Here is a 26,870-nt window from a genome sequence, read left to right as displayed (position 1 = left end):
CAATCCCTGGCAACGTCCTTGTAAATCTCTTCTGAATCCTTTCAATTTTCACAACATCCTTTCGTTAGGAGAGAGACCAGAATTGCACGCAATATTGTAAAAGTGGCCTAATCAATGTCCTGTACAGCCACAACATGAACTCCCAACCCTTGCACTCAATGCGTTGACCAATAAAGGAAAGCATACCAAACACCTTTTTCACTATTCTACCTGCGACCCCACTTTCAAGGAAATATGAACTTGCACTCCAAGGTTTCTTTGTTCAGCAACACTCCCTAGGATCTTACCATTAAGTGTGTAAGTCCTGCCTTGATTTACCTTTTCAAAATGCAGGTTTACATGATGCCCCTCATAGGTTTTATCAAAGTTATAGAATTAACTTCCACACATAGACTAATGATAACCAGGTCTATTTCTCCACTCACTTGATCCCACCATTGCTGTCATTTTGTCAGATTACTTGTCCGATATTCGGTCTTGGATAGGCTGTAGTTTCCTCCTGTGGGCTATTGGGAAGACCAAAACTATAGTCTTTCAGCCTTTGTCGCAAACTCCAGTGTTGCAACTAATTCAAACTCTGTTCCCTGGCCACTACCTCCATTTGAATCAGACTTGGCAATGTTAGCTTTTTACAGACCCAAACCTGAGACTCAAATCTCAGATCCTCTTGCTCAGAGAGATTGTCAACTTGTCGCTCCAGAAGGTCACCTTCCTGTATCATTCTTTATGTAACCTGTCCTCAGCCTTGCCTTTTGTATCTCCAACTATTCCAATGCATTTTTGACTGGCCTGTCAACCTTTATGCGCAATAAACAGTGACTTATGTGAAACTTAGATGATTATACGCCAATCCCTGTAAAATGGTGATTATCACTTTGGTCTTTGCCGACCTGCATTGGCTCCCAGTCCCCTGTGTCTGCAACTTAAAATTCTCATCCCTCTCACCCAGATGGTCCACAGGCTGATGTTAAAGAAGGACTGCACTGTTTTTCCAGGAGAAGCAGCATTGCCTATGGTATTTGTAGGATTCTGAAAATGTTCAGTACTATTGGGATTAAGCTTTTAAATTATTTCATTAGATTGGTTTTTGCTTCAAGCAAAGTTTTTGACTGAAATTAAATGGGAAAATAATAATCTTTTGTAGCATGCAAGTGGAGTTAGTTATTGGAATAACATGAGGGAAGCTGTTAAGAATATAGGTCATGCAAAGTTATTAATGTTGAGTCACAAGCTGAACTTCTTGTGCTTGGTGCAGATACTGAATGCTGTAAAGGAAGCTGATGAAGAACCTCATGTTGCTTGTTCTACCTGGATTTCAACTTCATGCCATGGCACTTAATACCCATATGGCATGACATATAAGCAGTACATTTCGCTCTCATAAATTGAAGGCTGCTCTGCAGATCCTGCAATGGAAACTGAGGATCTTAGTTGGGTGTTGACCCGAATGGAGCTGGGATGAGTGGAAGGATGAAAGTTGGTTCCATTTGTCTTTATCAGATGGCTTCATCAGAGATAGGCAGAGGCCAAGCAAACACACCCTTCTGAGCTCTTCAGCTTTGTGAGGACTAAGAACGTAAATAGCTTTGTTTGTGTTGCCTTGACTCCTTTTCCCAGGCCGGGCTATTTGTTTTCAATTCCTGTATATGTTTGTCCTTGTCTTTGATTAGATTTTTTTTCAAGGTAGATTTATTGATGATTCTTGCAATCCATGTACAGTTATTAAAGTTCTGAAGTTTATAATATCACAGCCTGAAGGAAGGAGAGGTGGTACAAATGTGTTGAAATTATTGCTTTTAATGTTAATTACTGTACTGCAGGTGGAGAGGTTTTACTCTTGGCAAAGATTTGCAAATACAGTAGGGAGGGTTGCAGCATTAGGGCAATACCTGGCGTAGATATGCAGGGTTGCTTGGTTGTTATTTTCCTCCTAAGTAATTGTGCTTAGCGAAATACAGAATAACTGGTACTTTGATTCAGAATTTGATTCAAAGTTGAATCTTTGTGGAATAAACTAGTATTAAGGAGAGTTTCTTTGGGCGGGAAGGGGTTAACAAAAGAAAAGATGGTCAAAATACTAATCAATATTTTGGTATTATGTAACCAAAATTTTTATAAATTCTGTACTTTCACTTGATGGTATGACACTCAATATCTCAATGTATATTGGCTACTGTTTTCCTTACAGGGAGTAATGCCTATATTCCAAGTGAGTTGAGTATTTTGGGAAACTGTATAAAATGTATGTTGTTTCTTGCTTTCCTACTCCAGGTTGCTTTCCCTTTATTGCATGACATCTGGCAACCAGATGATGAATGTGGAATCTGTAACAAGTTCTAATCAATTGTTTAAAGTTGTTGACTGCTTCATGAAAAATACATAAAACATTTTGTCAGTTCTGTAACATTCAAATCAAAATGTCCACCTGAAATGTCTTCTGTAATATTTTCCAGTTACTAGACTCCAAGAAATATAACTTCCTCACAGTACACATCAGATCCACTAAAGCTTCTTTGTAAATCTATTATAGTTTGTGGCCAATATACAGTCCTGCGAGCAACCCATTGTGCTATGAATTCATTCTGAAGATCTTAGGGAATGAAAGATTGATTCTGGGGACAAATCTTGCTAGTTTAGGTTTCTGGAGAAGTATTTGCTAATTGCTCAGAGTTCTTCATAAAATACTGAAGATAAATCTTAAAACAATTCACACAGAAGTGTGTTTCTGAAACTTCTGCTGTGTGTGTGCTGCTGTTTTCATCATATCCATTATTTTGATGTGTCGCTTAAACTTTAATCTAAAACGTACATTTTGTTTTGTTGGCAGATCTGTCAAAGAACAGACTGAGTGAAATTCCACTGGAGCTATGCCACTTTGTCTCCTTGGAGATGTTAAACCTGTATCACAATTGCATCAAAGTCATTCCAGACTCAATCATCAATCTGCAGACACTGACCAATTTGAATTTGAGGTGAGTACGATGATCAGATTGAAAAGGGTCAGTATGCCTCGTTTGTATTGGAGAAGTGAGATGGAGTAATATCTACGTTATGAGCAATTCATATAGCAGTTGTCATAATTTATGGTGTGATAGCAACCAGCATTTTATTTCTTTTTTGAATCATTTTATTGTTTCATGCATATCCAAGCAATCTGGACTTCTGGTGATAATGCTTTTTTTTATAACTCTTTGATCTTTAATGTTTGGATCATAATTGTTATGGAGATAATGTGGAAAATGAGGTCAGACACCATCCATACTTGCATTCAGTGGCAGAGCAGGCTTGGCGAACTAAATGGCATATGTCTGCTCCCATTTCTTATACTGCCCTGTCTTCTGTTGCTGCATTTCATGTTCTCTAAACTTCTAATCTGCCAAATTTTTATGACAAGATGTCTTTGTTAGATCTGCTAATCTACTAATAGGTAGAACTCATTGCTTCAGAGGTGGTATGTTTTTAACCAATTAGTGCTGTTCACTGGTGCATTGTACATGCCTGATTTCTGCCAATACTTATACATTTGACAGTATATACAAAGTTGTCAGGAACTGTGTGAACCGCTTTTGGCATTTACGTAGCTTTTCTGAGCCGGAGTCCCTCGAAGTCATGTTTTCTCAAACTCATTAAGTTTTATTGAAGACGGGGAACACTCAAGATTAAATGTGCATTACCTATAACTTTGAAATCCTGATTTCAAAAGATGCTGTTGCCTTGATGAATCTCATTCTAGTTGCCTTAGTAACGGAAAGGAACATACCAGATAAGATTATAACAGAAAGCATATTGCCAAATGTAATCATATTATATTTTTTAAAAACCTGAAATTTAAGCAATTATTGTATTTTCTGCAGAGAGGTTTAATATTCTAAAGGCTCCATCTGTTATGATCTTGTCCTTGGTTAACTTCCCTCTTTCAAGGGGAACAGGTGAAAGAGACGGCAGTGACCACTTAATCTCTCTTCCCGATTCACCCTGGAGTGAGTTGAAGTGAATTTGATGCACAAGGTTTTCTGTGAATCAGTTTACTTTTACGATTTTTACTATTTAATTTTACTATTTTGTGAACATTTAGTGAACTTCATATTGATGTTTCCACTGGCTTGGTATTCTTGAAGTTTGAGTTATTTCAAGCTGGCTAAGTGTTGAAGTGGTGGCTAATGATCCAGGCATACTTTCAAACACTAGAATGCTACCAAAACAGCTACAGTGACATTTTGATAACTTAAACTGTCCCAGTGCAACAGGTAATGGAGGAACAAGAAAAGCTCTGACAAATTGACAGGATTTTAATTTTATGTTGTTACTTAAGAATCAAATTTCTTCCCACAGAAAGCTCCCAGATTTTGGAATGCTGTTCCCGTAAATAGAAACTTAAGTAAGACATCCAAGTGTAAACACATGAAGCAGAAGAGGATCCAAACTGAGGGGATTGATTTTGAATTTCTTTCATGATTAGGAGACATACACAATGAACCTACTGCTATAGTTTGTGCTTGCATTTTCTGGGCCAAAGATCACAGCTTGACATTTGGGAATCCACCTAATGATTTGGTTAACTTCTCTCCACCTTTAGAATTATCCTTATCTAATTGAATGTATTTTCATTCTGTCCTTTACACCACATATTACACAATTTTGCTAAATGTATGTTCACAAAATAATAAAATTAAACAAATTACAACTTGAAATTTATGAAGCTGTTTGAGGCAGCAAAATATATTTAGACATGTTTACTGGCATCGCATACCAAATCTATTCAATATCATGATTTACCATTCTCATACCTCGCTTGCAGAGGTCTGTGGGAAGCTAGAGAAGTGATTGCTGGGCCTCTTGCTGAGATATTTGTGTCATCGATAGTCACAGATGAGGTGCTAGAAGACTAGAGGTTGGCAAATGTGTTGCCACTGTTTAAGAAGGGTGGTAAAGACAAGCCAGGGAACTATAGACCGGTGAGCCTGACCTCGGTGGTGGGCAAGTTGTTGGAGGGAATCCTGAGGGACAGGATGTACATGTATTTGGAATGCAAGGACTGATTAAGGATAGTTAACATGGCTTTGTGCATGGGAAATCATGTCTCACAAACTTGATTGAATTTTTTGAAGAAGTAACAAAGTGGATTGATGAGGGCAGAGCAGTAGATGTGATCTATATGGACCTCAGTAAGGCGTTCGAAAAGGTTCCCCATGGGAGACTGATTAGCAAGGTTAGATCTCATGGAATACAGGGAGAACTAGCCATTTGAATACAGAACTGGCTCAAAGGTAGAAGACAGAGGGTGGTGGTGGAGGGTTGTTTTTCAGACTGGAGGCCTGAAACCTTTGGAGTGCCACAAGGATCGGTGCTGGGTCCTTTACTTTTTGTCATTTACATAAATGATTTGGATGCGATCATAACTTACAGTTAGTAAGTTTGCAGATGACACAAAAATTGGAGGTGTAATGGACAGCGAAGAGGGTTATCTCAGATTATAACAGGATCTGTACCAATGGGTTGAGAAGTGGCAGCTGGAGTTTAATTCAGATAAATGCGAGGTGCTGCATTTAGGGAAAGCAGATCTTAGCAGGACCTATACACTTAAGGTCCTATGGAGTGTTGCTGAACAGAGAGACCTTGGAGTGCAGGTTCATAGCTCCTTGAAAGTGGAGTCGCAGGTAGATAGGTTAGTGAAGAAGGTGTTTGGTATGCTTTTCTTTATTGGTCAGAGTGTTGAGTACAGGAGTTGGGAGGTCATGTTGCGGCTGTACAGGACATTGGTTAGGCCTCTGTTGGAATATTGCATGCAATTCTGGTCTCCTTCCTATTGGAAAGATGTTGTGAAACCTGAAAAGGTTCAGAAAAGATTTACAAGGATTTTGCCAGGGTTGGAGAATTTGAGCTATAGGGAGAGGCTGAACAGGCTGGGGCTGTTTTCCCTGGAGCATCAGAGGCTGAGGGGTGACCTTATATAGGTTTACAAAATTATCAGGGGCATGGATAGGATAAGTAGTCAAAGTCTTTTCTCTGGGATAGGGGAGTCCAGAACTAGAGGGCATAGGTTTAGGGTGAGAGGGGAAAGATATAAAAGAGACCTAAGGGGCAACGTTTTCACGCAGAGGGTGGTACGTGTGTGGAATGAGGTGCCAGAGGATGTGGTGGAGGCTGGTACAATTGATACATTTAAGAGGCATTTGGATGGGTATATGAATAGGAAAGGTTTGGAGGGATATGGGCCGGGTGCTGGCAGGTGGGACTAGATTGGGTTGAGATATCTGGTCGGCATGGACGGGTTGGACCGAAGGGTCTCTTTCCATAGAGTCTCTATGACTCTATGACACTAGGTATTGACAACCAGGAACTTGTGATTCATTGCCCATGTCACCGAAAAGAATTCTTTAGCTGTGCTGTCATAATCTAGCCAGTATACATATTGTTGGCTCAGCAATGAATAGATGGGATAAGCATGCGCCAGGACCTTTGATTGGTGACCTTAGCCTGCAACTCTTGGGCAATGTCAGATTGACGATGGGAACAATGAAAGAAAATAACAGTACTGTTTAGGTCCCAACTTTTTCTTATATTTCACATTACGGAGGTTGACAGGATTCTTCTTTACACACAAACAGAAGAGTTTGCAGCAGAAATAGACCATTCAGCCCCTTGAGCCTGAGCTACCATTCAGTAAGTTAATGGCAGACCTATTTGGGTTTCATGTTCTATATTCCCATACACCTCCCCAGTAGCCGTTGATTCCCTTATCTAACGAGAATCTGTACTTGTACCATAACAAATATTCAATGACCCTGCTTCCACCACTTTCCGAAACATGGAGTCCCAACCTTGCACAACTCAGAGAAGACATTTCTCCTCATCTTGGTCTTAGAAGGACAAGCCCTAATTTTTAATCCGTGTCCCTGAATTCCTGACTTACCCACAAAAGACAGCATTGTTTCCCCATCCATTGTCAAGACCATTCAGAATCTTATACTCAAATCAAGTTATTCCTAGGAGCCTTCACTATTCATTTGTTATATTTTTAAACAGTCTTCCACTCTCATTTCTTCCTCCTTACTCTTTCAACCATTTTTATATTGTGTCTGTTCACCTAACCTGCCATTTGTTTTTGTGCAGTTCTTCTTTCAGTTTGATGTTTTGTTTCACTTGCTTAGTTAACCAGGGATGGTGGGTCCTCTCTTGATAATTTTTTCTTAATAGCAGGAATATACTATAAGTATTCTGAAATATTACTGCCTCTCTATTGATCCACCTCTTTTCACTTCAGCTAGCTCTGCGTTCATGCTCACATGATTGCCTATCTAAGTTTGAACTATTAGCCTTAGACCCATTCTTCCCTTTTTCAAACTAAATGTAAAATTCAATCACAATGTGATTGCTGCTACCTCTGGCAGCCTTTAACCTAAGATCATTAATTAATCCTGTCACATTCTACAATACCAAGTCTTATATAAGCTCCTAATAGATTGGTTGCAGAAAGTCCTGCTCTAAGAAACTATCTCAAAAACATCTCCGAACTCCTCACCAGGTTACCATTGCCACTCTGATTTTTATTTTAAGTTTGAACATATATTAAAATCATCCATGATTATTGTTATCTCTTTATCTTAAGCACTCCATATTTGTTTTGGTATACTTTGTCTTTCATTGTGGTTACTTTTAATGGCTTGTAAACCACACTTACTATTCCTCATCTCCATTCAAATAATTTCTACATCTCCAGAACCAAGCTTATCTCCAACTATGCCACCTTGCTTCCATGCACCTATATCTCGCTTCTTTCTTTTTAATGTCATATATGTCAATGTTCAGGATCCAAATCTTATCATTATGTGGCCTTATCTCCATAATAGATATCAGATCGTATTTACTTCAATGTGCATTATCAATTAGTTTACTTTTAGATTAGATTAGATTACATTACATTACATTACAGTGTGGAAACAGGCCATTCGGCCCAACAAGTCCACACCGACCCGCCGAAGCGCAACCCACCCATGCCCCTACATTTACCCCTTACCTAACACTACGGGCAATTTAGCATGGCCAATTCACCTGACCTGCACATCTTTGGACTGTGGGAGGAAACCAGAGCACCCGGAGGAAACCCACGCAGACACGGGGAGAACGTGCAAACTCCACACAGTCAGTCGCCTGAGGCGGGAAATGAACCTGGGTCTCAGGCGCTGTGAGGCAGCAGTGCTAACCACTGTGCCACCAGTAAATGCTTTGCACACTCGGGTACAGACCCATTAATTTGCCTTTTTAAAATCTGTATAACATCTTGTGTTGACTGTTGGTGTATTCTTAGACTTATGCTTTCTGTTCCTTCTTGTCATTCTCTGAGCTTCATTTTATCATATTACTATTTAGTTTGGTGGCCTTGACTCTACCCCTTCATTTGTTACACCTACCCAACCTTACCTCTAAAGAAAAATGGAAAGAACTGTAGATGCTATAAATCAGAAACAGAAACTGAAGTTCTGAGGGAGGGCCACCGGACCTGAAACGTTAACTTTGATTACTCTTCACAGATGCTGCCAGACCTACTGAGCTTTTCCAGCAATTTCAGTTTTTATTTCAACCTTAACTGGTATCCCTTACCTGCATTGTTTAGTTTAAAGCCTTCTCTGCTTCACTCGTTTTGTGGTGCCAAATAGTACTGCAGGTTTTTATGACTGATTAGTGGCAGGGAATAAGGGACATAATACAATCAAGTATTACTGCCTTAAGACAGAAGAGATACATTGTGAATGATGGTAAATGAAGGGTTCAATAACATTTGAATGGTGGCACAACATGCGAGTGTCTACAATAGATGAAACCACCCATATAAAAAAAATCACAGCAGGAAGGTTCATGAAAGGTACAGTTTATTATGTAATTCAGCTAATTAATAAAAGAAGCCCACTTGAATCACATTCCAAATTTATCTGTCTGTTTTCCTATGTTTGTGGTTAGTTACACGAGATGGATGTTGTATCTGCCTCCTCCCTGTGCACTCTGGTTACCCTCTGTTGCAAATTAGTTGTGGGTTAAGACTGCATGAGGGTTATTTAAGCTTTTATAGTAAAGTGAGGGACGAATAAATTTGTTATGGCTTCCAATTGCAGTAGCTTTTTTTCACTCAAGATTTGGAAAAACGCCATGCAGCATGAAATGGATACACCACATAAAAGTGTGAACAATTTCAAAGTAGAGTAATTCTATATGTTGCAACATGTTTATATCTGTAGCTATATTTTGAGACACTGTCCAAATAGATATGGTAAAATAGTTCTTAAATAATTCCAAGAAATTGTCTAGACATTTAACACGTATCTGTGGGTTTATTTTTGGAGCCAATCTTTTCGTTTATTTTTGCCCCTTCTCAGAAAGAGACTGTTGCATTCAAAATATACTTAATGAACTTCAGTAGGTGATCAAATTTTTAATGTGATATAAGTCATGTTTTGCAGAAAACAATTAGTGCAATTGAAGTGAAGGTTACTTTAAGATGTCATTGTATAACAGCCTAAGCTTGTGGCTTTTTTCTTTTGTTCCAGTCGAAATCAACTCTCGACATTACCATTGTGCCTCTGTGCTCTTCCTCTTAAAGTCTTGATAGCCAGTAACAATAAATTAGTGTCGCTTCCAGAAGACATTGGACAGTTGAAATGTTTAATGGAACTGGTATGTATTAAGTACTTCATAAGTCTGATTGTTATGGCCGTTAGTTCACTTTGGGCTTGTCAACATTCAACTCTCTCAACACTTTATTGATGTATGTTTTAATAATGTTGACCAATGGGCAGCAATTGTCACACTTGAACTTTCTTGAAAGATCTACGATCCCGTTCTGAAGTTACACATTGAAAAGTACAACTGCAGAGTTACTCAATCTAAAATATTTCCAATATTCCAGAGGCTTTGTGCCGCATGGTTGTTTTAAAAAGCCTGAGTGCTGATAAGTATATTTTCTTTAAAGCTTCATGTTAAGTTTCCAGATTTCACTAAATTATATTAATAGAGGATCCAAAGCAAAAGACTAGAACTCATCTGTGTGCCTTTATCATGGTTTAAAAAAAAGGAAGGTGTAACAGATCAGGAACCAATATAGAGGTGACCCCTAAGATTTGTACTTAAAAGCAGTAAGATCATAGTGAAAAAGAAAGAATGAGGAAGGTGAGGGATTGCATAGTTTTGATTTCCTAGGAAAGATATGTTGATATAGAAAACTACCTTCTTGATTTCAACACAAGGCGTCATAAAAATTTTGAGAGGAAACCTTAGAAGGATGCTGACCTTTGTAAGATCAAGAAAATTAAGTCAAAACACATGGTAGTGGAGAGAGAAGAGGTTGGACGTGAGAAATGATATCTTTTTTGTCTGGATTACAGAGATATGTTAGAGAACATGATCCCCAATCCTAATCCATACACAAACATGGACTTCACAGGAAATTTAGAGTTGTTGGGGGATAGAATTTATCTGACGTGAAAGAGGAAAGTGAACTACTTGAGGTCAGCCTTAGGAATGAAGAACAGAAAGTAAAGGGAAACAAGCTTGCATTCATAGTCACAGTTTTACAATCTTAAAATATCCCAGATGTCATTGCAGTTAATTGCATACATTTAAATAAAAGCAAAGTACTGCAGATACTGGAAATCTGAAACAAACACAGAGTGCTGAAGAAACCCAGAGGGTCTGACAGCATCTGAGGATAGAGGGAAAAAGTGTTTTTCCGGTGTGACCCATCTTCAGAATACAAGTTCTTTGGAACACAATAACACTGTGGCTACAAGAGTAGGTCAGAGACTCCCCAAATTTTCACCATGTACAAGGCACAAGATGGAGTGTGATGGAATACTCCCCATCAGCTTGGATGGGCAGCTCCAAAACACTGAAGAAGCTCAACATCCAGGGCAAAGCAACCCAGTTGATTGGCACCCCACCCACAAGCATCCACTCCCTCCACCACATGTGTTTTATCAACAGAATGCACTGCAGAAATTCATCAAGGCTCCTCTTACAGCACCTTCCAACCCACGACCACTTCAGTCTAGAAGGAACAAGGCCAGCAGTTCCATGGGAACACCACCCCCTGCAAGATCCTCTTCAAGCCACTCACTATCCTGACTTGGAAATATCTTGCCCCTCTTTTAGTATTGTTGGGTTAAAATCTTTGGGGTTCCCTCCCTGGGCCTAACTAAGAATTCTGTGTATTCCAAGATGGAGGATGGGAAACATTTGTGGCTGTAAGAGCTGCTCTTTTTTGAGGAGTTTAAGGTGTTGGAGGTGATCTCCTCAAATTCCAGGAGCAGCAATTATTGTTTTATATGCTATTGCGTGGTTTTGGAACTTTGGAGAAAAAAAAAGTCAAAACAATGGCACTTCTAAAATGGTGAAAGGCAAACAAAAGGCAAGCCCATGTCAATCGGTAAAGGAGAGAGAGAAGGAAACCTACACTGCTAACTAACATAGAAGAGAATCTGCACAGCTACTGCCTTTGCTGTTTGAGTTCATGTATCACTGGACACCAGAGAGTGTCTAGGAAAAATAAACAAACAGCGAAATTCACAGCTGACCTTGGAGGAACCTGTCTGGGATGGTTCACAGCACAGAAACAGATAAGTGCATAGGTTTTTAATGGAGAAAGTGAGGTCTGCAGATGCTGGAGATCAAAGTTGAAACTTTATTGCTGGAACAGCACAGCAGGTCAGGCAGCATCCAGGGAACAGGAGATTCGACGTTTCGGGCACAGGCCCTTCTTCAGGAATGAAGAAGGGCCTGTGCCCGAAACGTCGAATCTCCTGTTCCCTGGATGCTGCCTGACCTGCTGTGCTGTTCCAGCAATAAAGTTTCAACATAGGTTTTTCATGCATAACCTCACTGTAAGTCTACATTTGTGAGTAGTTAGTGAGTAGAGTGTTTTATTGAAATCTGGAAATCTATCTCTTGATTAAATTTTAAAAGTATAAACCATAAGTACTAAGTTAGCCTGGATCGATTTATTAGAGCAAAATACTGTGCTATTTTCTGGGTCAGTAGTTTGTGAAGGAGCAAAGATGGCTTTTAGTGGATTGATATGCTCTTCTAATCGGATGTGGGAGTTTCAGGGCTGTTTCGGTGCTAATGATGAGTGTGTCTGCAGGAAATATATGTGGTTGCAAATGCTATCAGATTACGTGGATCGGTTGGAGCAACAGTCAGAGGCAATGAGGAATTTTCAAGAGCTGGGGGGGGTGTGATGGATGGCAGTTATAGGAAGAATGAAAAGCCACATATACAGTCATATAGATGGATTAACTCCAGGCAAGGTAGGATGGGTAGGCAAGTAGTGCAGAAGTCATCTCTGGCTATCCCTATTTCAAACGAGTTTGCTGTTTTGGAAAATATAGGGGGTGATGGACTCTCAGAGGAATGTAGCACGAACAGCCATGTTTTCTGGTTTCGAGACTGGCTCTTAAGAAATGAGGGGTACGTCGGGTTCCAAGCGATCAGTTGTGATAGGAGACTTTTGAGTCAGAGGCACAGATAGATGTTTCTGTGGCCAGAAGCGAAAAATCAGAATGCGGTGTTGCCTCCCTGGTGCCAGGATCAAGGATGTCTCAGAGAGGGTGCAGAATGTTCTCAAGGGGGAGAGGGGCCAGCAGGAGGTCATTATACACATTGGAACCAACGACCCAGGAGGGAAAAGGATGAGATTCTGAAGCGAGAATATAGAAAGTTAGACAGGAATTTAAAAAGGAGGTCCTCAAGGGTAGTAATATCTGGATTACTCCAGGTGCTACGAGCTAGTGAATGTAGAAGGACGGATTGCACCTGAATTGGAAGGGGACAAATATACTGGCAGGGAGATTTGCCAGAATTGCTCGGGAGGAGTTAAACTGGTAAGGTTGGGGGTGGTGGGATCCAGGGAAATAGTGAGGAAAGAGATCAATCAGAGACTGATACAGTTGTGAAAGGGAGCAAGTCAAACAGTTAGGGCAGGAAGAAACAAAGCAGAGAACAAGGTAGGACTGATAAATTAAACTGCATTTACTAAAATGCAAGGGGCCTAACAAGGAAGGTAGATGAACTCAGGGCATGGTTTGGAACATGGGACTGGAATATCATAGCAATGACAGAAACATGGCTCAGGGATGGACAGGACTGGCAGCTTAATGTTCCAGGATATAAATGCTATTGGAAGGACAGAAGGGGGGGGGGGTGCAAGAGTGGAGGGGGAGTGGTATTTTTGGTGAAGGATAGCTGTATTTAGGGAGGATATTCCTGAGAATACATCCAAGGAGTTATTTGGGTATAACTGAGAAACAAGAAAGGGATAGTCACCTTATTGGGATTGTATTATAGACCCCCTAATAGTCAATAGGAAATTGAGAAACAAATTTCTAAGGAGATCTCAGTTCTCTGTAAGAATAATAGGGTGGTTATGGTAGGGGATTTTAATTTCCAAACAGACTGGGACTGCCATGGTGTTCAGGGTTTAGATGGAGAGGAATTTAAGTGTGTACAAGAAAAGTTTCTGATTCAGTATGTGCATTTTCCTACAAAGAAAGTGCAAAACTTGACCTACTCTTGGGAAATAAGGCAGGGCAGGTGACTGAGGTGTCAATGGGGGACTACTTTAGGGCCAGTGACCATAATTCTATTAGTTTTAAAATAGTGATGAGAAAGGATAGACCAGATCTAAAAGTTGAAATTCTAAATTGGAGGAACGCTAAATTTGACAGTATTCAGCAAGAACTTTCAAAGGATGACTGGGGACAGATGTAGGTCAAGGAATGGCTGGAAAATGGGAATCCTTCAAAAAAGAGATAATGAGAGGCCAGAGACAGTATATCCCTGTGAGGATGAAAGGAAAGGCTGATAGGTGTAGGGAATGGTGGATGACGAGAGAAATTGAGGTTTTGGTTAAGAAAAAGAAGGAAGCATATGTCAGGTATAGACAGGATAGATCGAGTGAATCCTTAGAGTATAAAGGCAGTAGGAGTATACTTAAGAGGGAAGTCAGGAGGGCAAAAAGGGGACATGAGATTACTTGGACATGTAGGATTAAGGAGAATCAAAAAGTTTTTATACATACATTAAGGACAAAAGGGTAACTTGAGAGAGAATTAGAGCCCCTTAAAGATCAGCAAGGCAGCCTATGTGTGGAGCTGCAGGAGATGGGGGAGATATAAATGAGTATTTTGCATCAGTGTTTACTATGAAGAAGGACTTGGAAGATGTAGAATGTGAGGAAATAGATGGTGACCTCTTGAAAAATGTCCATATCACAGAGGAAGTGGTGCTGGATGTCTTGAAATGCATAAAAGTGGATAAGTCCCCAGGACCTGATCAGGTGTACCCGAGAGCTCTGTGGGAAGCTAGGAAAGTGATTGCTGGGCGTCTTGCTGATATATTTATATCATCGATAGTCACAGGTGAGGTGCTGGAAGACTGGAGATTGGCTAACATGGTGCCACTGTTTAAGAAGGGTGATAAGGAATAACCAGGGAACTATAGACTGGTGACCCTGACCTCGGTGGTGGGCAAGTTGTTGGAGGGAATCCCGAGGGACAGGATGTACATGTATTTGGAAAGGCAAGGAGTGATTCGGAATAGTCAACATGGCTTCGTACGTGGGAAATCATGTTTCACGAACTTGATTGAGTTTTTTGAGGAAGTAACAAAGAGGATTGATGAAGGCAGAGCGGTAGATGTGATCTATTTGGACTTCAGCAAAGCGTTCGACAAGGTTCCCCATGGGAGACTGGTTAGTAAAGTTGGAATACAAGTAGAACTAGCCATTTGGATACAGAACTGGCTTTTGAAGGTCGATGAGAGAGGGTGGTGGTGAAGGTTGTTTCTCAGACTGGCGATCTGTGATCAGTGGAGTACCACAAGGATTGGTGCTGGGTCCACTACTTTTCATAATTTATAAAAATGATTTGCATATGAATATCGGAGGTATAATTATTAAGTTTGCAGATGACACCAAAATTGGAGGTGTAGTGGAGAGTGAAGAAGGTTACATTAGTACAGTGGGATCTTAATCAGATTGAAACTTTATTGCTGGAACAGCACAGCAGGTCAGGCAGCATCCAGGGAACAGGAGATTCGACGTTTCGGGCACAGGCCCTTCTTCGGCCTGTGCCCGAAACGTCGAATCTCCTGTTCCCTGGATGCTGCCTGACCTGCTGTGCTGTTCCAGCAATAAAGTTTCAACTTTGATCTCCAGCATCTGCAGACCTCACTTTCTCCTCTTAATCAGATTGGCAATGGGCTGAGAAGTGGCAGATTGAGTTAAATTTAAATAAATGCAAGGTGCTGTATTTTGGAAAAGCAAATCTTAGCAGGACTTATACACTTAATGGTAAGGTCCTAGGGAGTGTTGCTGAACAAAGAGACTTGGAGTGGAGGTTCATAGCTCCTTGAAAGTGGAGTCACAGGTAGATAGGATAGTGAAGAAGGCGTTTGGTAAATTTTCCTTTATTGGTCAGAGTATTGAGTACAGGAGTTGGGAGGTCATGTTGCGGCTGTACAGGACATTGGTTAGGCCACTTTTGGAATATCGTGTGCAATTCTGGTCTCCTTCCTATCGGAAAGATGTTGTGAAAGCTGAAAGGGTTCAGAAAAGATTTACAAGGATGTTGCCAGGGTTGGAGGATTTGAGCTACAGGGAGAGGCTGAACAGGCTGGGGCTGTTTTCCCTGGAGCGTCGGAGGCTGAGAGGTAACCTCATAGAGGATTATAATATCATGAGGGGCATGGGTAGGATAAATGGACAAAGTTTTTTCCCTGGGTTGGGGGAGTCCAGAACTAGAGGGCATAGGTTTAGGTTGATAGGGGAAAGGATTAAAGAGACTTAAGGGGCAATGTTTTTACACAGAGGGCGGTACGTGTGTGGAATGAGCTGCCAGAGGAAGTAGTGGAGGCTGTACAATTACACCATTTAAAAGGTATCTGGCTGCGTATATGAATAGGAAAGGTTTGGAGCATTATGAGCCACGTGCTGGCAAGTGGGACTGGATTAGGTTAGAATATCTGGGCAAGTTGAACCGAAGGGTCTGTTTCCATGCTGTACATCTCCATGACTCTACAGCACATGGACTGCAGTATTTCAAGAAGACAGCTCAACACAGCCATCTTGAGGACGAGTAGGGATAGGCAGTAAATGCTGGCCAGCCAGCAACGCCCATGTCCTGGACATGAATAAATTGAACGAAAATTGGGAATCTGTGTGTGGCAAGATCCCATAGACATCAATCAAATAAATGCCAGATAATTTTTTTTTATTTGGGGTTGAAGGATAAATGCTGCCTGTTCACTTGCCAAATCTCTTGCTTCTACTTTAAAAAATAAGTGCTATGGGATCTTTCATTTCCATGACAGTGCAGACAAGACCTCAGTTCAATGTTCTTTCTAAAAAGCAGCACTCCCGATACTGCGGCATGTACTTAGTGACAGCAAAATTTTCAATCTTAATGCTGGGCTGAAATCCTTCGGGTGAGATCGAGGTGAAAGTGCAACTGACTGAAGTGAGGCTGATACTTAAATTTAATGGGAAAATATAGTGCAACCAGAACTGAAGATATACATTAATGACTTGGAGGAGGAAGTGAATGTACGATAGCTAAATTTGCAGGCAACCCAAAAATAGTCGGAAAGGCAAGTTGTAAGAGGGATGCAAACAGTTTACAGAGAGTATTAATAGGTTAAGTAAGCAGGCAAAAAAAAAGGCAAATTGAGTATAGTGTGGGGAAAGGTGAAGGGATGGGCAGAATATTATTGAAATTAGAGAAAAGCAGCAGAAAGCTACAATCAAAGTGATTTGGTGTATTTCTGCGTGAAACGTAGAATGCTAGTACACAGGAGCAGCAGGTAGTCAGGAAAGCTAATGGAATGTTCACCCTTATTTCAAGCCAGTTAGAGTATAAGAGCAGGGAAGTTTTCCTGCAACTGCACAAGGTGCTAGGAAGGCCAAATTTGTATTACTGATGGCAATTTTGGTTCCCTTATTAGAAAATGAGGCTGTTCAAAAAGCTAGGTTGACAGAGGGATTGTCTTATGGGCAAAGGTTAAACAGGTTGGCAGCCTACTCATTTAGTTTAAAGAAGATCTCCTTGAAATATACAGAATTCTTAAGGGACTTGACAGGGTAAATGCTGAGGGGATATTACTCTCGAGAAAATTTAGGATCAGAGGGCGTAGTCTCAGAATAAAGTGGTATCAATTTAAAATTGAAATGAGGAGGAATTTCCTCTCTGAGTTGAGAGCCTTTGGAATTCCTTGCCATGGACAGCTGTGGGGACAGACTCCTTTTTTATATTTAAGACTCAGATAGATAGGCAAATTAAGGATAATGGGGAAAGGTTAGGAAGATGGACGTGCAAAATGTTAGATCAGCTGTGATCCTGTTGAATGATGAAGCAAGCTTGAGGGGCCGAATAACCTATTTCCTGTTTCCTGTGGGCTTATGGTAAATGAGTAATTGTGGGAAGATAGTGTGCCAAAATCGTACCCTCCATTAATTCCGTTTTTTTGCTTGCTATCTATGCTGCAAAATGATTGCTGTTATGGGTTGGATTTTTACACTCAAGAAATTTACACCCATGTCATTTCGATTCCATTCCTTAAATTAATTACAGCGATCTTAATGTTAAACCTATATTAAGCAGTACTACAGAACAGGATGTCATAAGAAGCATCGTTCAAGGAAAGAGTATGAGTTTCAGTGGGACAGTATACTTATAACCATGAGAGATACCTGTGCACTTATTTCTTCCTGTGCTAAAGCATTGACCTTTGTGTGATGCTGGGAGGCTGTGCAGAACTGTGGGAGATGAAGGTTAGGAAAGAAGGGGGTGAGAATGCAAAGTTTCTCAGCACTATATCCATGATTTCTGATTTTGATCAAGAAAGGAAATAGCTAGATTTAGTTCTGAGAAGTAAAATGCAGCAAGTAGGTAATGTATGGGTAGGAAAATGTTGGGGATGCAATCACAGGTAGCTCTGATATGAAATTGGTAAAGGTAAGGCATCAGTCAGTTGAAGATACTTGGCTGATAAAAAGTAAAATAAGTAATCTAGATAAACTGAAAATAATTGGTAGATGTGACAAGGGAGAAACAAAAGGACTTTAAATTATGACCAAATACACTTCTACATTGCTAAAGGTTGTGAGGGACTGCAAAAGGCTTTAAACTCAGTATTTCAAACAATCTCTACTCGACGAAAGGGATAAACTGGACATGGGAATCAGATCTGAACACTTGCAAAACTCATGCATATCATTAGCTGCATAGAACTTGTGTCCTGTTGTGTAAACTCTGCTTTTATATCAAGGCCCAGAGATAAAACATATGGGTTTTGCTAAGAAAAAAAAAGTGCGATGCTATAAATATTTGGAGGCACTTGAAAGAGTGAGAGTTTTGTATGTAAAAAGAGATTCTGAAGGAACCTGATGTGAAAAATTAGAGGTTTTGAGAAGGTAAATAGGGGAAATTATTTCCAAAGGCAGAAATTTAGAAATTTAAAGGCATACATTTTAAATTTTCTTCAAAGGATTTAAGGGAAATGTGACTTTTCTTCAGTAAAAAGCCATGAAGATGGGATCATCAAAGGCTGGTGGAAGCAGAATTACTTGTAAAAAGGAAGTGAATAAATGAATATTTGAAAAAAAAATTAAAGGGGTGTGGAAAGGTTGAGGTATTGCGATTATTTAAATAGTTCTTTAAAAGCTGCCCAAAACATGAAGTGCTGTTTGACCTCCTTTTGTTCTGCAAAATGGCACGTCAAACTTAATTTCACTACTTTACCTGTTTGATTATTCTGAACCCTTCTGAGTAGATGAATGTTCCCTAAAATTGGTTTTACACACTTCCTTCACCAACAACCAATCTCTTTCACATTTAAAAGTGAAGGTTCTCCAGTATCTACTTGTAATACATTCTTTTTTTAATCTCCCTGGGATTGTTTCTGTTGTTATTCTCTTTCCAAAAGCCAGGATGCCCTTTTTTGAAATGAGGGAGCTAGAAATGTACTGTTTTCCAACTGAGAACTGACTAATGTTTTCCAAAGTTGCAGTACAACCTGTATATATTCATAGTTCACTCTTCTGGCTCTGTGTCCAGACATCTGTTTTGTCTTTTAATCCTCTCTATCTCCATTGCTTAAGCGCTCTCCTCAGTGTCATGCTTCCTCTCTTTCATTCTCTGTAGCTCTTTGTGGCTTTTTTGAGAACAGAGACAGGAGAACAAGGCGAGGGAATGCATGATGAACAGTAACACTGGGAAGCACTGAGGATCAGAACCTTGATGTGCATGTCCACTGGTCTCTTAAGGTAGCGATACAGATATATAAAGTGGTTAAGTGTGTATGTGGGATACTAGCCTTATTTATAATGTTTAAATGCATGGAGGACATGCTGGAACAGTTTAAAACATTGGTTAGACCATAGCTGGAATATCGTGTGCAGTCGTTGAATCCACATTGTACAAGGAATGTGATTGCACATGAGAGGTTCAGAGGAGATTTACCAGGATGTTGCTGAGCTGGAGTGTTGGGGTTATGAAGAGAAATTGCATAGACTGTTTGTTTTCCTGGAGTGAATGAGCCTGTGGGAGGGTTCATGATTGGGTTGTATAAAATTATGAGATGCATAAATAGGGTAGATCAGAAGGAAGTTTTCCCCTTGGTGGATGCGTCAATTACCAGGGCGTATAGATTTACAGTAAGGGGCAGGAGGTTTAGGGGAGATGTGAGGCAACATTTTCTTTCAAGTAGAAGGTGATGGGAATCTGGAACTCACTGCCTGGAAGGTTGACAGAGACAGAAACCTTCATATTGTTTAAGAAGTGTTTACATGTGCTGTTAAAAATGCCAAGGCACACAAGACTATGGGCCAAGTGCTAGAAAGTGGCATTAGAAATAGTGGGAAGGTGGGGTTGCATACTTGTTTTTGACCAGTGTAGGTTTGATGGGCTGAAGGGCCTTTTTCTGTGCTGAAGGCCTCTATGACTATGATTCATGTCTCTGCTTTCAAAGGTGGTTGCTCAGTGACACTCTGGAAACTGTCGTGCAGTGCTGAGGGGCTGCTGCGATGTTGTGTGGGGCATGGTTATTCAAATGAGATACCTCATCTGCTGTCTCCAGTCCATGGCATCAAGGGTCTTGAAGATTTGGTGACACTATTTCAAAGAACAGAACAAGTTCCAGGCCAATATTAATTCCATACCCAGCATCATTAGCCAAGATAATTTTGTTATTACATTGCTGTTTGTGGGTTTTTGGCACTTGCAAATTAGGTGGCCAATTTCTTCTATTATAATAGTGACTATACTTTAAAACATTTGTGTATAAAGTACTTTGGAAGGACCTGAGCTCACAAACCTTGAAATATGTTCTTAAAATACACATTATACCTATGTTTATTCTTTTGCATATTCTTATACAATCTTTCCCTCTTCTGTTTTTCATCATGCATTCTCAGCACTCTTCATCTCTCTCGTATTCTCTTTGGTCTCTCTTAGATTCACGTCACTAATAAAGAGATAAGCACTGTGTACCCTATAAATTAATTTCATTGTAATTTCTGTACACTTCAGTAGCGTGTACTCTTAACGGGAACCAGATTATAATTTCATAAAGAATTCTCATGATTACTTTCTTTTTGCTCCCTTTTAATGTTCAGGATGTGAGCTGCAATGAAATTACAAGTTTGCCACAGCAGATTGGACAACTTCAGTCACTCAGAGAGTTGAACATAAGGCGAAATTACCTGCAGATTTTGCCAGAGGGTGAAGCTGTCTTTGAATTTCTCAGTATCTTACTTATTCCAGAATAGACAGTGAAATAATTAAATAAAAACGAAAATTATTTGTTTTTTTTGGCAGAGCTAGCAGACCTCCCACTTGTGAAGTTAAACTTCTCCTGCAATAAGATTGTGTCAATACCAATCTGTTACAGGAATATGAAGCACTTGCAGATATTAGAAATGGATAATAATCCACTGCAGTCTCCACCAGCACAGGTTAGTTGTTTTTTTAACTTCCAGTGTACTGAAAAAGTTCTAAATTTGCTTTAAAATGATTTTAAATGCAGATAGTATTAACATGTTGCTGACGCCATTCAACACTTGAATGGAACAGATGATTGGAACTGACAAGTCATTTCATCTGAAAAAAATTGCTTTCAACTCCTTTAGTTCTAATGGACTAGCAGTTGTATGCCAGTCCCATGAGCCTTCGTGACACTCACTTCAGTTCCACAGTAATATGTGTATGTGCAGTCATTAATGCATATGAGGAGCTTAGAATGTGTGACCTGCATATATTAAACCTGTTGAAGTAAGGGTCACAAACTCTGTGTATTGGATTTTGCAGTCCAATAGTTTGTATTCTATCAGATATTCAGGGTTGTTCCACAACACGAACCAACATGCAAAGATGACCGTGGCCTTAAGTTGCTGATATTGAATAAACGGCACTTGGAAAGCAATCTTGATGACTTGCACCCTAGCTGACTGAATTATTCCTTGCTTTGATGAATGTTGAGCTCAATTTTAAGAATGTTTTATTTGTCTGGATGTTGTGTAATAAATAGGCAGCTGACAGTATAGCTTGCATTATCATAGAATCTCTGTAGTGTGGAAACAGGCTATTTGGCCCAACAAGTCCACACCAACCCTCCGAAGAGTATCCCATCCAGAGCTACTCCCGTATCCTATTATTCTCCATTTGCCCCTAACTGATGTACCCAACCTACACATCCCTGAACACTATGGGCAAGTTAGCATGGTCTATTCACCTAACCTGTCCACCTTTGGACTGTGGGAGGAAACTGGAGCACCCAGAGGAAACCCACGCAGACGCAGGGCCCCTGGCGTTGTGAGGCAGCAGAGTTAACCACTGAGCCACTGTGACGTTATCATTTTCAGCGACTGTTCAACTTAGCCCTAGGGTCTATCAGAGCATCAAGATTATTTTAAAGAAATGCAATAATTTTGGATGAACTTCAACAGTTTTCATGATTCAACTCTTCAAAGGAAGAGAATTCCAACTGAGGGGGAAATTTGGAAATTGTATTCTCATTCAAACTTATGCAAGACTGCAGAACAAACTGGCTGTAACTTCATAAAGAAATAAAATACTTCTTACAACTTAAATCATGTAACTATTCATTCCAGGACTTTAATGATCATTTGGGGTCATGATAGAAACTGGAAGAATAATTAAGCTGCCTAAGGCATCAGGTTTGTTCTGCTTAGTGTGAGAAGCACATAACTAGTCTCTGCCTGGTACCACAGTTTAGAAGTCAACTTGTCGTAAACGAGCTCAAATTCAGAAGGAGTCTTCCTGAATCCTGCATCAAGTCTGAATGTCATATTGGATTTGGTGAACACTTACCGTTCAGTTATATGGATTTCCTTATTCCCAGTTAATCCACATGTTGATGAAAAAGTTAGTTTTTGGAGAAGTGTGAGAGAAACAGCACTGTCTCCCACTGAAACTTACAAGTATGGTAATTTTATGACAGCATCATTAAATCTAAATTCCCCTTCACTCTCAAACCATCACGACTTGGACATATATCACCATTGTTAGATTAGATTAGATTAGCACTGCTGCCTCACAGCGCCAGAGACCCGGGTTCAATTCCCGCCTTAGGCGACTGACTGTGTGGAGTTTGCACATTCTCCCAGTGTCTGCGTGGGTTTCCTCCCACAGTCCAAAGATGTGCAGGTCAGGTGAATTGGCCATGCTAAATTCCCTGTAGTGTTAGGTAAGGGGTAAATGTAGGGGTCTGGGTGGGTTGCGCTTCGACGGGTCGGTGTGGACTTGTTGGGCCGAAGGGCCTGTTTCCACACTGTAAGTCATCTAATCTAATCTAATCTATATTACAGTGTGGAAACAGGCCCTTCGGCCCAACAAGTCCACACCGACCCGTCGAAGCGCAACCCACCCAGACCCCTACATTTACCCCTTACCTAACACTACAGGGAATTTAGCATAGCCAATTCACCTGACCTGCACATCTTTTGGAGTTTGGGAGGAAACCAGAGCACCCGGAGGAAACCCACGCAGACACGGGGAGAACGTGTAAACTCCACACAGTCAGTCGCCTGAGGCAGGAATTGAACCCGGGTCTCTGGCGCTGTGAGGCAGCAGTGCTAACCACTGTGCCACCGTGCCGCCCACACTTCAACTTCAAATGAGCAATTATTTTAACAAGAATTCCGAGGACAAATATATCAATGATATTATGTCCAGTAATTCAGAACATAGGATCAATTCACCGGCATGTATTGGTTCCTGCAAGTTGCACGTGGGTCTTATTTATCCCAGAGCAAAGGTACCGACCAAAGCAGGTTTGATCATGCCTTAAACATGGTGTATGACTAAAATAGATTGTTTTGTGACCTTTGGTAACTAATTGCTGATGTCCAATTTGGAGAGTTGTTTGGAAGATCAAATGTGGCTGGGTGCATTCCACAACTTATGTTTAATAGCACAATGTCCGCCCTACTTTGCAGGGTTTCTGTTTCGTACTTATGAAAATCCCATCAGCACTCAGCAAAAGTCCAAGACTATAGGAAAACATCCTGTTTGAAAGTGTGTCTTAACTTTTCTCCTTTGATCTGCAACATTTGCCAAAAATTAGGTGCTTTCTTTTAGAGTTGTTCATGTTTCATCTACTGCAGATTTTCCTTTGTGGGAATTTCATAGGAATCATTAATGGGATTACTCTAACTCTGGGCATTGTTGCTTGGACACTGTATGAAGTTTCCTCGATGAACTTGTACACCAGTCCTATACTTGCTGAATTTATGGTCATCTATTTTGCTGGAATGCCTTTAAATTGTTTTTCTGGAATAATTATTAATCACCAGTATGAAGTCAACTTAATAAACAAATTACAGACAAAGAGTCAAGCCTTGGCAGTTGCAAAACTCTGTGGTGTTACTTTGTTATTTATGGTTCAGCATTTCTGTTGTATTCAGAAAGGGAGTGCTCTGTTTGGTTTTGAAGCTCCTGTCTTTTACTTTTATTGGTTTTGATCTAGAATAGTTGAATGGCCTGTCTTACACTATATGAACAATGCAGAAGATAGTATGCAAGGCTGACAGGGAAGTAAAATATGACAATTGCTGTTCTCATATTGATGGATAGGGTGGCATTAAGTGAGGCAGCGCAGTGCGCTTGTTAAATTCACATTCACTGTGTGCAGCACTGCGTCATTCAGTGAACTAGCAGCTCATTCTGAACTCTAGGTCTCTGAATAAATTGACTTTGCTCAACTATTGCATTTTATAGAGTATTGTGCATAATGTCACACTTTCAAATGTGAAGCTCATGTTGCAGTTAGGAATGTCGGATGTGATTAGCTTTTGGAGATACAGCCTACAGATCTCCCCCTTTTTTATGATTAGATCTGCATGAAAGGCAAAGTGCACATATTCAAATACCTGAATATAGAGGCGTGCAGAATTGACAAGAATGCAGAATCCCTTTATCAGCAACCCATAGAGAAGGTCCGTATGCCGCAGCCAGTTGGAGGGAGGTAAGTTCCAAAAGCATTCTTTGTTGTTTTGCGATCTACGCATTGATATGAAATCGATAATGAATCACTAGAGATTTTTACGCCTGCCAACACAGTCAATTTTATCATAAGAAACAAATTTTATCATAAGAAACAAGAGTGTTTAGTTATATTAAACCTCTCTCAATTTGCTGAGAGAGTGCAAATGTCCTACAGTTTCCTTGGGAAACACATTTCTCCCTGTGCAAAAATGAATAATTGCTTTCAGGTCAGAGGCAACTTCTGGAGTCACCATTATAAATTGAAAATTCAGAGAACACATATAAGCTGTTACCAGCAGTTAAATCCTTGATTTGTTTAGGTGACTGAATTCAGTCTGTGCACCTTTTCATCGAGTTAGAATTGAAATGAACATATGGTGTAAAAGTGCTTGCCTTTTTCCTTTTGGTCATTGCTTGGCCTGGATCAGGTGTTGACCTCTTGCTGGCCAGTGATTGTGGACTGGGTTTTTTCAGCCATACCTATCAACTTAACGAGTTGGGAGGGTGAGAGTTGTTTAAAATCCAGGGGGTAACCCTTTCATCTGTCTCCAACTCCTGTGAAAGGCTGTGAGGCCTGCGGTGGAGTTGCTGGCCAGCCTGTGGGCCCTTGGGCCTATTGAAGCCCTCAGGTATGCAAATGATGGCCAGTTTAAGCCCCCATCCTGCCTCTGCCAGTATTTTATTCACAACAAATGGAGGCCCACCAAACAATTGGCGCAGCAGTTTAACCTGTGTGGGCAGGTATCAGGCAAGGGAGGGAAGCCTCCTTTGTGAGTCCCGTTTCTTCATTAGAGGCATCGCTCTTCAGTCAAGATCATGTTTCCCCCTTTACCACACTTCCACACTCACCTGACCTCTCCCCTCACCTGTCAACTTAACCCTGGGCAGAAGGGGTTCTTAGTGGACCAGTGTAGTGTCTCTATCTCTGAGCGGAGATCCAGATTCAAGTCCCAACTGCTCCAGATGTGTGTCATAACATGTATGAACAGGTTGGTTAGAAATATCTGATCTTGGAAGAATCCCCCACACTCGCCTTGGTGTCTTGTTCTTGGAACACTTTCCCTTTGGCAACTACTGTAGTTCTAGCAGTGTCCGAGTCTCCCACCAGACACTGGGACTAGAGGCAGGCAGCTTTGTGAGACAAGCCTTCCTGTCCCTGAGGAGTGGAAATCCCACCTTTGGCCTGTTATAACAACATGATAGGCATTCCACTGTGGCCAGGCTCCCACTGGGGATGTGGGTGGGTGGACAGAGATCATTATACCAGTTGAAATCTAGCGTTCCGTTACTGAGAACCGCTCCAACTGATATATTTTACCTATTGTGTTCATTATCCACAACTTCCTTGTTGAAACAGCACTAATCACTTCTCAGGAAGTAAGTAGCTTGCTATTGTTAAACAGACAGTGCACACTTACTGTATAAACAATCATAGCATTACAATTACTGAATAATTAATATTTTCATGTACCCAATGTTCATATGAAATATGCATAACTTGACAACACACAATACGTTCACATTAAGTAAAAGCATATGTAATAGAATCATCTTTGTATAGATCAATTTATAATTTTTTTTAGTGAAGTTCATTTAATTTGCCTTCATGCTACCATGCAAAATGAGAAAATATCAAAGATAATTTTCTTTCAAAATATTCATTTAAGCAAGTGGATGTGCTATTTATATAGTTGGGTGGCTTGTTTAGATGAATTCTTAGAGGGCAATAAGAGTATAAAGGGATTCAAAACAACTTCTCCCAGACTGGTTAGGGGAGCAGGCTTTCTTCCTCAGATGATATGACTAAATCAATTGGGATTTTATAATAAACTAATTTTATAGCCAAACTGTAACCAATTTCAACAATGTAATTTTTCTGTGAATTGTGGGATTTGAACTCTTAATACCTCAAGCTACTGGCCCAGTGCCAGAACCACAAGGCTACTTGCTCCCCCTTCAACAGTTGGGTAAATCAGGATTCCTTGTACATCAAGTAAATTATGTACCTACATTGTGGAACTTTGGTGCCTCCTAGTGGAAATTTTCTCTTTTCTAATTTTCTCATACTGAGCAAAGGTAAAGTTACCATAGTCCTACATGACCATCGAACCATTCTGTCATTGGAGAGAGACAGCTGGTGATGGGTTTAACCTAAGGGTCACCATGCCACACCTTCATGGTAACCTCAGATACTTAAGTGGTCTACTGCATCAAGGCACATCAAGGAAGCAGGTCTGGAACAGCTCCCACTGTTACTCAACTATGTGAGGTGAGAGCACCTCATTACGTTTATAATTAAATGTTTGGATGCCTCAGTTCCAGACC

General features: G+C 40.4%; 1 protein-coding gene across 6 annotated transcripts in view; it reads left to right on the top strand.

Moving 5' to 3' along the window:
- Positions 1-26,870, top strand: part of lrch1 (leucine-rich repeats and calponin homology (CH) domain containing 1) — a 181,686-nt gene that overhangs the window by 91,793 nt on the left and 63,023 nt on the right. For all 6 annotated transcript variants that reach the window (XR_006313115.2, XR_006313117.2, XR_006313116.2 and 3 more), the window contains exons 2-6: positions 2,828-2,972; positions 9,543-9,669; positions 20,657-20,762; positions 20,859-20,995; positions 24,395-24,525. Coding sequence is in view for 2 of the 6 variants with exons in the window: in XM_043700370.2 (XP_043556305.2) it covers positions 2,828-2,972; positions 9,543-9,669; positions 20,657-20,762; positions 20,859-20,995; positions 24,395-24,525 (646 nt within the window). In the remaining 4 variants the exon portion in view is untranslated. The remainder of the gene's footprint in view (positions 1-2,827; positions 2,973-9,542; positions 9,670-20,656; positions 20,763-20,858; positions 20,996-24,394; positions 24,526-26,870) is intronic.

This window comes from Chiloscyllium plagiosum, unplaced genomic scaffold (genome assembly GCF_037043375.1).
Source record: "Chiloscyllium plagiosum isolate Xiang-an unplaced genomic scaffold, Cpla_swu_hap1 HiC_scaffold_12, whole genome shotgun sequence".
Classification (NCBI taxonomy): domain Eukaryota; kingdom Metazoa; phylum Chordata; class Chondrichthyes; order Orectolobiformes; family Hemiscylliidae; genus Chiloscyllium; species Chiloscyllium plagiosum.
The sequence above is the reverse complement of the archived record's forward strand: the minus strand, read 5'-3'. Positions and strand labels throughout refer to the sequence as shown.